The sequence below is a fragment of the Nicotiana tomentosiformis genome, chromosome 2 (genome assembly GCF_000390325.3).
Source record: "Nicotiana tomentosiformis chromosome 2, ASM39032v3, whole genome shotgun sequence".
In the NCBI taxonomy this organism is placed as follows: Eukaryota; Viridiplantae; Streptophyta; class Magnoliopsida; order Solanales; family Solanaceae; genus Nicotiana; species Nicotiana tomentosiformis.
This window is the reverse complement of record NC_090813.1, coordinates 114,488,272-114,501,922: the sequence shown is the minus strand read 5'-3', so window position 1 is coordinate 114,501,922 and position 13,651 is coordinate 114,488,272. Positions and strand designations below refer to the sequence as shown.

Genomic DNA, 13,651 nt, shown 5'->3' with positions numbered 1-13,651 from the left:
TCGTCATGCAGTTTGGTTGGTTCCCACTGAGAGGGAGAATATCAGGAGGTTCATTAATGGCCTCAACCATCAGTTCCGTTTTGTTATGACTCTGGGGAATGTAGAAGGTGCTAAATTCAACGAGGTGGTTGATAGTGCTCGACGGCTAGAGATGGTCCATACTCAGGAGCGTGAGGAGAGGGAGGCCAAGTGGTCTCGTGGTCTGGGTAATTTCAGCGGTGTTCCTTATGGAGGACAGCATTATCATATCAGGGGTCATCCTAATAGGCCCGCTCAGATGGCTCATCCAGCTCATCGTGGCGCATCAGCTAGCCATATTTCATACAGTGCTCGACAGAGTTAGTCTTATCTTAGTGCACTTCCAGCTCAGAGTTCATCTCGTGCGCCATCAGCTCAGGTTTCATTTGTACCGGGTTCTTCTGGTAGTTATTCTGGTTCTCGAGGTCCACCTCAGTGCTTGTCACCATTGTTTAAGAAGGGTTGTTTCGAGTGTGGAGATTTTGGTCATTTGAAGAGGAATTGTCCCCGCCTTTAGGGAGGTCCAGCTCAATAGAGGAGTCAGGTTATGGCTCCCGCACCAGTTAATTCACCACTCGCCCATCCAGCACGGGGTGGGGCACAGATAGCTAGAGGTCGCCCTAGAGGGGAAGGTCGATCAGGTGGCGATCAGGAATAATTCTATGCTATTCTTGCCATGCCAAATGCAATTGCTTCAGATGCAGTGATCGCAGGTATTGTCTCACTGTGCCACAGGGAAGCTTCTATATTATTTGACCCTGGTTCCACATATTCATATGTTTCATCATATTTTATACGTTATCTGGATATGCCCCGTGAGTTTTTAGTTTCACTTGTTCGTGTATCTATGCCGGTGGGCGATACTATTATTGTAGACTGTGTGTATCGATCGTGTGTGGTAACTATTAGGGGACTGGAGACTAAAGTTGATCTTTTATTGCTTAGTATGGTTGATTTCAATGTAATCTTGGGTATGGATTGGTTGTCTCCATGTCACGCTATTCTGGACTGTCACGCAAAAATAGTGATCGATACCGGGATTGTCGAAGGTCGAGTGGAAAGGTTCTCTAAATTATCTTCCCATCAGGGTAATTTATTATTTGAAGGCCCAACATATGGTTGGGAAGGGGTATTTATCATATTTGGCCTTTTTGAGAGATGTTGATACAGACACTCCTACTATTGATTCTGTACCGGTAGTGCGGGATTTTCCGGATATATTTCCTGCAGACCTGCCGAGTATGCCACCCGATAGGGATATTGATTTCGGTATTGACTTGGTGTCGGGCACTCAGCCCATTTCCATTCCTCCGTATCGTATGGCACCAGCTGAATTGAAAGAATTGATAGAGCAACTTCAGGAACTTCTTGATAAGGGGTTTATTAGGCTTAGTGTGTCGCCTTGGGGTGCACCAGTTCTATTTGTGAAAAATAAAGATGGTACTATGCGGATGTACATCGACTACAGGAAGTTGAACAAAGTTACAATCAGGAACAAGTATCATTTACCATGAATTGATGATTTATTTGACCAACTGCAGGGAGCGAGGGTGTTCTCCAAAATTGATTTGAGGTCTGGGTATTACCAGTTAAAAATTTGGGATTCGGATATTCTAAAGACGGCATTCAGGACACGTTATGGTCACTTTGAATTTCTCGTGATGTCTTTTGGGCTGACCAACGCCCCAGCAGCATTTATGCACTTGATAAATAGTATATTCCAGCCATATCTTGATTTGTTTGTCGTAATATTTATTGATGATATCCTGGTGTACTCACGTAGCTAGGAGGCACATGCACAACATTTGAGTATTGTACTACAGAAGCTGAGGGAGGAGAAAGTTTATGTCAAATTCTCTAAGTTTGAGTTATGTCTTAGTTCGGTGGCATTCTTGGGATACATAATGTCCGGTGAAGGGATTAAGGTGGATCCAAAGAAGATTGAGGCAGTTTAGAGTTGGCCCATGTCATCTTCATCTATGGAGATTCGGAGTTTTCTCGACTTGGCCGGTTATTATCATTGCTTTTTGGAGAGCTTCTCATCTATTGCGGCACCTATGACTAAATTGACCCAGAAAGGTGCTCCATTTAGGTGGTCGGAAGAGTGTGAAGAGAGCTTTCAGAAACTCAAGACTGTTGATACGCTCAAATTACACCTAAATAAATGGTGTAAGGTGGTCAATGTCAAATATAATAACCCAACTAGGTTGGGGTTGAATCCCAGAGGGAATAGGTGTGAAAAGGTTACTTGAGTAGTGTGAAACTTTACTTAAGTTGTAATCCTACTCCGTTAATTTAAAACGAGAGTATTGTAATTGTGAATTATCAGGAAAACTATTTTGTTACGAGTATGTAATTAATTCAAGTAAGGAAACCAAGGTTATGTCCCCATCAATGGAATGTAATGCTATCGGTGTTAATATGATATATTTCTAATGGAAAGTCCTTTGATATGCAAATGGTTCCTAAATGACTACCTAATATTTCCCGATGATTAGGTAGTGTTTTCTCTTTATAATTTTCCCAAATATAAAAAAGTTACAGTTAAGAACAACCAATATATGCTAAATAGAACCCACTTATTCCTAAGTGATTCTATTAAACAAGGTTTAAAGCCTTGAGTTTTTGCTATTCAATTCTACCAACCCCTAACCCGCTTTTCCAAGTAAAGATAGAGTAAACTAGCATTAGTTAATGTTTGCAACCATCAACAATAAATTAAGTGTGAGAAACGTATAAATACCAACCAACCATTATATATATATATATATATATATATATATATATATATATATATATATATATATATATATCAATGGTAAATACCCATTAATATTACACCCATTTAGGGTCCACAACCTTAGTATTTAAAACTAGATACTCGTACTAAAATTCAAGAACAAAGCAATAAATAAAATCATAAAGCTTACATAGATGACAAGATTCTCTCTTCAAAAGCTTCCAAAATAATTGTGTATTCAATGCTCTAAGTTTAGCCTCTTTTTTCGGACAAGATCCCCCACAAAAACCCTAGTTATTCTCTTTATAATGGGCTAAAAGTCGGGGTCAAAAAGTGACAAAAATAACCCTACGGATCAAGTCTGCGACCGTAGAATAGGTCGTTGAATGCTTCTGTGGTCTGTATATCTTCCATTCCTTCGTAGAGGTGATTACCCAGTTCTCCAGTTTTCCATCGCACTTCTATTATGCAGTTCGCATATTGATTTCGCGCCCGCATATCGTACTGCAAAGTCATTTTCACATAAACTCTTTTTGCATTTGTGTGATCATTATGCAGTCCGCACAAGAGTTGTGCGACCGCACAATAGATCGCAGAACCTACTCTCAGAACTTGGATGGGATGCTTTACTTTGCGGTTGGTATGCGGCCCACACATCACTTTTGCGGTCGCAAACCTGTCGCATTTCTGCTCTTCTATGCGTTTTTGTCATCTTTTCCATGTTCTTGGCTCTTCAATTCTGGTTTTCCACAAAACACCAAAATTACATAAGAAATGACTTATAATTCTTTAAAAATGAGCTAAAATCTATGTAATTAGTATCAAAAGTGTCGCAATTCTACGGCACATCAACACCCCCAACTTAGACTTTTGATTGCCCTAAAGCAACTAAAACAAAGTCAACCTACCAAATACTAATCTACTTCCGACTGATCACAAAGCAGTAGTGACCATGGATGGTGCTGACTGTTAGCTAACAAGCATGTAACTTCTTTTATTCACCCTTTTTGAAGACAAAGATCATTTAACAGTTCAAATAATCAGTTTGTAAACTTCAAGCCTCAAGAGCAATGACAGAGTGCTACACACAGCTAGATGTGCACTTGTATCCAACTTCAAGAAATCTAACTTCTTCTAAATCTTGCAATTCATGTGTTGTCACATCAAAGAAAATCCCCAACTCAACAAATATATACGGGGGATACAATCAAATACTCTTGCACTCAGAAAGAGGGCTAGGTTCTACAAGTATCAGTCCATATGTGTGCCCTTATTTTAACTCATTGATATCTCAGGAATAATTGGTAACAGATCACAAAGGACTTTTCAAGGGTTGTAGTGTAGGCTTCGGGACGGGTTGGATGAATATTTGGGAATATAGTGATTGTACCCTCCTTGAACGCTACATAGAATTTGCTTCTTTTTAAACCACGTAGCCCTTATTGACCTCTAGTTGCCGATATAGAATCACCTCAAAGTATCTCTTCAGTTTTCACAAGAATCCACAACATTTATTTTTTATTTTATTTTTTTTATAAAGATGTTTTCTTTTATTTTTCTTTTGGAGCTTGAATATCTTCATATACACAACTTTGAGGTATTTGCTTCTACACACAATGTACAACCTTACCAATTTCTAATTGACACTTATACCCCCAACTTAGACTTTTAGCCTCATTCTTAATCATTCTTGGAGGGACGGATTCAAAAGAGGAAATTATTTCACAAAAGGGTAAAAGTTTATAATGTAGTAGCCAAATAAAAGGTTAAAGGCTCAACGGGGGATAACTAGGATAATAAATGCACCAGGGAGGTCAATTTGGTCAAATATTAGTTAGCAATCACAAAGAGAGCCTAAGATCATTTCAACACCCAATCATCAACCTGAGATTTGCATTGAGAAACCAACCTGGCAAGTTCTAGACATTACAAGTTGAGCACATGCATTATTTACACAAATTCTCACCCACTCACAACGCATGAACTGTTCGAATCGGCATAATTTCAGCCCTTAAGTGAATACAAGGTGACTCAAAGCTTCATCACATGATATTTGAGATCCTAAGTAAGCACAAAGTCAAAGAGCGGGCCTCGATTTCAAAAGAATGACTAACAGTTTATTTACAAAATTTGAAGGGTGCAATTTATTTAACAAAAACTTATCACATGCTTGAAACTAGCACAAAAGAACCAAACAAGTCAAAACATTTTGTGCTACCAATGTGTTTCTACTATTACACCCTTGGAAAAGAACCTGGCAAAGAAAAACCAAGGGGAATTCATTGATATATACAAATTCTACACTATTAAGATTAAGCGTTTATATACAAGTTGCCAACTTTTGACTACCCCACCCCCAACCGAAGATCATGCATTGTCCCCAATGCATTGAGAAAGTAAGAGCAAAGTTTAGGGGCTTCCTGGGGTGCACTAGGCGCTTGAAGGAGTTGGAACATCCGAGGTGGTCGTAGGGCTGGAGGCTGACATTGTGGAGGAAGTGGGTGGAACCTCTGACTAGATAGTGGTGCCCGAGATCAAAATAGGAAGCTCCGCCAGTTGCGAAGCTAGGTCTTGGACCTAGGAGATGCTATTCTCACCCAATGAAGGTTGTGTGGTCGTGGTAGTAGCTTTGTCGACCATATCTGCAAGGGAGTGTGCAATGGCTGTCTGCACATCTTCCTCCTCCTCACCCAGTGCATCTGTAGAAACAACAACTTGTTTTCCTATGTTGTCCCTCTAATCATTACCCTCCTCAAGTATCCCCTCCCCATCAGTTTCCTCATCAGACTCTCCGGATTCCTCAGCTGAATGATCATCGGTATGTCCAATAAAGCCCGGAGCTTGTGAGATATCAGTACCATGGGCCACCTCAGCTGACATGAGGTTTGTGAAATCAAGTTCAAAGCTTGGTATATAGGAGGTGCCAGTGCCCTGCTCCCCTTCCACCGGAAGAAGGGAGGTCAAATCAAACTCCAGTGTCTGCATCTTATGCAGCTCTGACTTGAGCTCAGCTACATCCTTTGTGAGTTGAGGCATGTCCCCAGCTCCATCTTGCTCAACCCTCTCAAGGCGTACTTCAAAGTGCTTATCCTCATAAGATAGATTTTTTTTTTTAAGATCACTTACTAAGGTTTGGATCGGGGCCAATGCTTGCCGGTGATGTCAATGTCCTGAACAGCTTTTTATTTGCGGTCATGTTTGGGGAAAGGAGAAACTGCCCCAGCTTTACACAAATCATGGATTAAGCATGGATAAGGGAGCGAGGTTTCTTTCTGGATTGCCCAGATCCCAATCTCACGGAATATAAGCTCCCTTACATCAATCTTGATACCCGACATGATGCAATCAATGAGGATCGCCTTCTCAATACTTATGTTGGTTTAATTTCTCTAGGGCATTATATGAGAACATACAAAACTTAGCTAATACCGGCCTTCTTGGGTAAGATCCCTCTTGTGAATCTTCTGGCACGGTGCGATCTAGGATGGAGTTCCCTTGGCTATGACTGAGGCTACCTAAGCACGCTTGGATTCCTTGTTTGCAATCTTTGTGTCAAACTATGTCGTGCCTGGCTCCCATTCTTCGAAATATATATCATTGATTGATAAGGCATCACAGAGTATTTCAACTCCTCGGACTAAGACAAAGATCAAGAATCTACGGTTTTTCTTTTGTTCTGCGTTCCTGGATGCAGCATAAAATTCCCTAACGAGCATCTCGTTGTGCTCCCCCAGAAACCTGAGTGAAGAACTCCCATCCCCTCTTTTTGATGTTTTCTAGCACATGGGGGTAGTGTTCTTTTAAACCATTCAAGCCTAGCTACTTTTCTTCGAGGATCTTTCTTTTTGCCAGGCCATCTCTGTACATAGTCCAAGAACCAGAGATCCCAAACCTCAAATCCTCATCACTCTTTCAGCGTGCTTCGGCATGGAGGTCAACTGGTGGCACAAGGTCAATCTGAGTCTCCTCCTCTTCAGACTGGGAGGAATGCTCAGATATAGTTCTAGATGTGTCAGGTCACTTCCGTTGAGATTGTTGTGATTGTGGGCTTATAGCAGTAGCCCGTCTCTTTCCTAGAGTGGTGGGTTGTCGCGATGCTAGAGCTTTCTTTGGTGCCATTCCTGTCAATTAACAAGGAGTGGGTACATGATATGGCATGGGTAACATATAGGCAAGAAATGAAAAACAAAGAATGTTCTACGACCAGTTATGCGATCGCAGAACAACTCTGTGAGCTGCATACCATAACGCATATCACAACCCTCAAAAAAACAAATTATGCAGCCCGCAGAAGTGGTCGCAGAAGTGGTCGCAGAACAAATGTGCGACCATAGATCGGTCGCATAATCAACTGCACATTATCTCTCAGCAACCCTCAATCATACAGAATGCGGCGACTCTGTGAACCGCAAACCAATTATGCGGACAGCAAATATTATCGTCTCTATTCAAAAATGTACTCACAGGCAAATGCGCAAGCACCAAATATACACTCAGTACCAAATGCACACTCACACACTTAACATCATGACAATATCTTATACAAATTTTCACCAATTTCCAACCCCTTTACTCTATTCATACCCCCTAATTCAAACCACTCACAGTGTCTATTTTCCCCCAGCATTGATTTCTACTCCAAGCATTCACATTTGATTACTCACAGGAAGGAGTTGGAGAGAGAGAGGAGGTTACAAGGGTGAAAGCACATAGTAATGAACATACCAGATTGACTAAGCAAGAGAAGGTTTAGAAATTAACATACCAAATATCAGAAGATCCAGAATTTCGGTGTGAAGCGCGAGCAAGGTAGGCCTTTCCTTTTCAATTCCTTTTTGATTTTGTTTTTCTCAGTGTTTTTGGTCTTTTCTTTCTTTTCTTTTGTGTTATGCTTCATGCCCGTGTGTGTGGGAATATATATGAAAGACGGAAATGAGAGAGGCTTAGGGATTAATACCTGAGAGTTTCACGGTGAAAACGTGCATCGCATAACATATTATGCGGCCGCATATGTGTTATGCGATGAGTTAGTGACTGAGTGGTGCGCAACAGGTTTGCGACCAGTTCTGCGATGGCAGAATCATGATGCGGACCACAAAAAGTGAATTCTCACCGCATTTATTTAGGCCCAGTTATCATGTTATTCTTCTTGTGTTTGCGACCATTATGCGGTCCGCAAATCCTTTATGCGACTGCATATTATGTCGCAGAACACAGCTGAAGCTCGGCTTGCTTTCCTTCATTTTCCCCTGCCCTTGCATCCTATGTCCTTGTATTTTGGGTCACATGTATTCTAACACACACATCAAACTATTCAACACTTACAAATAAACTTATCGAAATAAAAATCTAAACAAAAAAATGTTACCAACACATGGGTTTCCTCCCAAGAAGTGCTTGATTTAACGTCGCGGCACGATGATGTTGCCCCCATTTTGGCTAATCAGCGGTGGGGGTTGGTGTAGGACCATCCTTGAGTGTGAATTGTAATTATTCTACCAAGTGCCTTTCTCCAATGATTCTGAGGTAATGCTTGACCCTTTGGCCATTTACTTTGAAGGTTCGAGTCCCTTCCTTGGATTGCAATTCAATAGCTCCATAGGAAGACACATTCACAACTTTGAACGGGCCAGACCATTTGGATTTGAGTTTGCCCGGAAATAATTTCAGTCTTGAGTTGAAGAGTAAGACCAAGTTACCGGATTTGAATTCCCGCTTCAAAATCTTCTTGTCATGAACAAACTTCATTCTTTCCTTATACATGGTTGCATTCTCATAGGCATGAAAACGGAATTCTTCCATCTTGTTGAGTTATGTCATCCTTAGATTAGAAGCTTCGGCCCAGCCAAGATTTAACTTTTTCAAAGCCCACATAACTTTATGTTCAAGCTCCACTAGCAAGTGGCACGCTTTACCAAAAAACAACTGGTATGGTGAGGTGCCAATGGGAGTCTTAAATGTTGTTTGATATGCCCATAATGCATCATCTAGCTTCTTTGACCAGTCGGTTCTGTTTGCATTAACAATTTTTGCTAGAATGTTTTTGATCTCCCAGTTGGAAACTTCAAATTGACCACTCAGCTGAGGATGATAAAGGATGGCCACCTTATGCTTAACGCCATATGTTTTTAGGAACCCGTCAAAAGCTTTGTTGCAAAAGTGAGAACCACCATCACTAAGGATGGCCCTTGGGGTTCCAAACCGAGTAAATATGTTCTTCTTCAAGAAGGAAGTTACACTCCTTGCCTCATTGTTCGGCAAGGAATTTGCCTCGACCCATTTGGATACATAATTTACTGCCACCAAGATATATGTCATTCTGTAAGAGCTTACGAAGGGACCCATGAAATATATCCCCCACACATCAAAGATCTCGACCTCAATCACGATGTTCATAGGCATCAAATGCCTTCTAGAAATTGACCCTTGTATTTGACATTGATCACATGCCTTGACCATTTGGTTTGCATCTTGGTAGATCGATGGCCAATAATGGCCATATTCAAGCACTTTTGCCGCATTACGATTTTCACCGTGATGGCCCCCAACTGAGGAGTCATGATATGTTTTGAGAATTTGAATTACCTCACCTTCCGGAACACAACGTCGATTGATATTGTCGGCGCAAATCCGGAACAAAAAAGGGTTCCTCCCAATAGTATTGCCTACATTCCCACAAGAACTCTTTCTTTTGATAAGCTTCCAATCATCCGGGGGTAAGGTCACTAACCAAGAAGTTAGCGATGTCGGCATACCAAGGATTGAAGGTGTTGGACAATACCAATATGTGTTCATCTGGGAAGGCATCATTAATTTCAAGATCTTCTTTTGGTTTCCCTGCCTTTTTAAGCCTAGATAAGTGATTCGCAACTTGATTCTCTGTTCCTTTCCGATCTTTGACTTCAAAGTCAAACTCTTGTAACAAAAGAACCCACCTAATAAATCTTGGTTTAGCATCATTATTCGCCATAAGGTAGCGGAGAGCAGCATAGTTGGTGTAGACTATCACTTTGGAGTCCAACAAATAGGCCTGGAATTTTTCAAAAGCATAGACAATAGCAAACAGTTCTTGCTCTATCATAGTGTAATTCATTTGTGTGCCATTAAGTGTCTTGCTTGCGTACTAGACAGGATGAAGAATCTTATTATGTTGTTGACCAAGTACCGCTCCAATAGCTACACCACTGGTGTCACACATGAGTTCAAATGGAAGAGACCAATCGGGTGTGACAATAATAGGTGTCGTGGTGAGCCTTGCTTTCAATTCCTCAAAAGCTTTGAGGCACTTCTCATCGAACTCAAGCTTTGCATCCTTTTCAAGGAGCTTGCACGTGTAACTTGAAATTTTTGAGAAGTCTTTGATAAATCGCCTATAAAAACTGGCATTCCCCAAAAAGCTCTGAACGCCTTTTACCGAAGTGGGAGGAGGAAGCTTGGAAATGATCTCGATCTTTGCCCGATCAACCTATATGCCTTGCTTGGAAAAGAATTTCCCCAGAACAATACCGACATCCATCATGAAGTGATATTTTTCCCAATTGAGCACAAGGTTTGTTTCCTCACATCTTTTGAGCACTTGCCTAAGGTTGTCAAGGTAATTCTCAAAGGAATCACCTACTACAGAAAAGTCATCCATGAACACCTCTAAGAAGTCCTCCACCATGTCCGAGAAGATTTATATCATGCATCGTTGAAAGGTAGTCGGGGCATTGCATAGCCCAATTAGCATCTGACTAAAGGCAAAGGTCCCATACGGACATGTGAATGTTGTCTTCTCTTGATCCTCTAAGGTGATGTTGATTTGGTTGTAGTCGGAATAACCATTCAAGAAGCAATAAAATGACCTTCCCGCTAGCCGATCAAGCATTTGATCAATAAAATGCATAGGTAAATGGTCTTTGCAAGTAGCACAATTGAGCTTTCGGTAGTCCATGAAAACTCTCCACCCGATTACCATCCTCATTGGGATTAGTTAATTTTTGTCATTTTGAATCACGGTCATGCCTCCTTTCTTTGGCACACATTGCACCAAACTCACCCAAGGACTATCGGCAATGGGGTATACAACCCCGGCATCCAACCATTTTATGATTTCTTTCTTCACCACCTCTTGCATGGAAGGGTTTAATCTTCTTTGATGCTCCATGCTATATTTGCCCTCTTGCTCTAATTGTATCTTGTGCTCACAAATTCCGGCGAGAATCCCTCGGATATACACTATAGTCCACCTAATGGCATGTATGTGCTCCCTCAAGGTATTCAATAGGTGTTCAACCTGCACATCATTCAACAAAGAAGAAACAATTACAGGTAGAGTTTCATTAGAGCCAAGAAACTTATACCTTAAGTGCGGCGGAAGTGGCTTGAGCTCAAGTTTTGGCGACTCGATAATTGAAGGCTTAGCGGGAGGGGTGACTTTATTCTCTAGATCAAGAAAAATCTTCTTTGGTGCATAAGTGTAGGACCCAATCCCTTCCAATACATTCACCGATTTCATGTATCCCTCCATGTCTTCACCATCAAAATTTACCAAAATAGCTACCAATGCCTCACCAAGGCATTCCTCTTCCATCTTCACCTCGACTGAATCCTCTACCTCATCAACAACATCAATTACTAAGATACTTTCATATGTATATGGCAATTTCATACCCTTACTCGCTTGAAAAGTAACTTCTTCGTCATTAACTCAGAACTTGATCTCATTTAGTTTCGAGTCCATAAGTGCCCTCCCTATAGCAAGGAATGACCTCCCCAAGATGATAGGGATTTTTTTATCAATAGCACAATCGAGGATAACAAAGTCATCATGGAGGAGAAACTTCCCCACTTTCACAAGAACATCATCAACAATTCCCACCGGTCGCTTTATTAAACGGTCGGCCATTTGAAACCTCATGCTTGTAGGACTAGGCATACCTAATCCCACTTTCTTGTAAATTGAAAGGGACATTAAGTTGATGCTATCCCCATTATCACAAAGGGCTCGTGCGAAATCACGCAATTCAATAGTGCATGGAATGGTAAAGGGTCTCGGGTTCTCATTCTTTTGGATGGCGGTTGTTGCAATGATGGAACTAAACCCGATGAGTCACATTCACCACTTAATTCTTGGTGGTTCTCTTTTTAGTGATCAAGTCCTTGAATTACTTAGCAAAACCTGCATCTCTTCAAATACTTCCCCAAATGGAATGTTCACCGATAATTGCTTGAGAATGTCATAAAACTTCTCGAGTTTGCTATTATCAACCTTCCTAGCAAGTCTTTGAGGGAAAGGGGGAGGAGGCCTAGGAATTGGTGCTAGAGTTTTTGGTGCCTCTATTACCTTTTCCTTAACCTCTTCATGGTTCACTTCTTGAATTTTCACCTTCTTCGGGAGTCTTTCAACTTCAACAGCAATTGGCACCTCAACTTGTGCCTCAACTTCTTGTTCAGAATCTTCCACTCCGACCGCTTGTTTATTCTCTCCTTGAAGTATTTTGCCACTTCGAGTTGTGATGGCCATACAATGAGAAGTTGGACCACTCCCACTACCTTTTGGGTTTGCAATTGTGTCACTTGGGAGCGTGCCTTTTTGCTTCGAATTTTGCTCTCTTGAGAGATATCTCATTTGCATCTCTAACGTTTGAATAGATACGGTGTGAGAACCCACAAGCTCGGTCATATTATTCATTGAAGTGCCAGATCTCTCTTGATTTTGCAATACTCATTCAAGCATATTTTCCAACTTGGACTCACTTGAATAACTTTCCTTCCGATGCTGAGAGTTAGAATATTGCCCCTTTGGTGGAACATAGGGGTTTGAACTTCGATTTGAAAAATTGTTGTTGTTGTTGCTCCAATTTCCTTGATTAGAACTACCTTGGTCGTTTTGCCATTATTGGTTGCCTTGCCCTTGCGGGTTAGACCTCAATTGGTTTTGTTGTCCTAAACCTTGGTAGGTTGTCTTTGATATCCTCCTTGAGAGTTGTTGACATAATTTTCTTCTTCGTAATCCTCATTTGACATGGGTTGCACATCTTCCACAACATTCACCTTTTTTGTTTGGTTTTCAGTGAACATTTTCATCAACACATTGATGTTGGTGGCAAACCTGGCAATTACTTGATCTCTTTCTTGGTTCTCCTTAATCATGTTGGTTAAGGAAGGAGTACCATCTGCAATTCCACCCATGGTGTCCTCTGAGTGCCAAGCTTGGTTATGTTCTTCTATCTTGTCAGGGATTTGTGTGACCCTTGCAAATGTTTTATCCATAAAGGATCCATCCGCTGCATTTTTGGCTATGGATTGATTCATAGTATCCAAGCCCATGTAAAACTTCTCCAACAAGATATTATCCGGAAAACCATGATTCGACAACCTCACTAAATATAGCTTGAATTGATCCCATGCTTCATGTAGATACTCTCCCGGTAATTGCTTGAAGAAGAAAATTTTATCCCGGAGCTCGGACTTCTTGCTTTATGGAAACCATTTTGCTAGAAAAGCTCGGACAAGTTCGGGCCAAGTATGGATGGAATTAGGTGGTAGATTTTGGATCCATTGCCTTGCCTCTCCAGGTAGAGAGTACTTGAACACCCTCAACCTTAGGGCATCATCTGAGACATGATTCTGTTGTGCATCGCACACACACCCAAAATATTTCTGAGATGTTGTGTCGGATCATCATCTGTGGAATTTCGAAAAAAACCCTCTGCCTTGAGCATTAGGATTAGACAGTGTTCCACTTTGAAGGTGGCAACATCAACTCTTGGAGGGACAATGGCATTTGTATCCTCAATATACTTATCTATATCCGCAAAAATATTCTCTTCTTCCGGCTCGCCCATGTTTACCTAGTGACACCGAGAAAAGCAAGCAAAGTGTGATGGAATAGAATAAGACGTAAAGTAA

At 41.2% G+C, this 13,651-nt stretch overlaps 1 protein-coding gene across 1 annotated transcript; it reads right to left on the bottom strand.

Annotated features, from left to right (window-relative positions):
* Positions 1-8,569: 8,569 nt before the first annotated feature.
* On the bottom strand, positions 8,570-9,076 carry LOC138905435 (uncharacterized). Its single transcript, XM_070193959.1, has one exon. It carries the CDS (start codon positions 9,074-9,076, stop codon positions 8,570-8,572), a length of 507 nt encoding a protein of 168 aa, XP_070050060.1.
* Between the last annotated feature and the right edge of the window lie 4,575 nt (positions 9,077-13,651).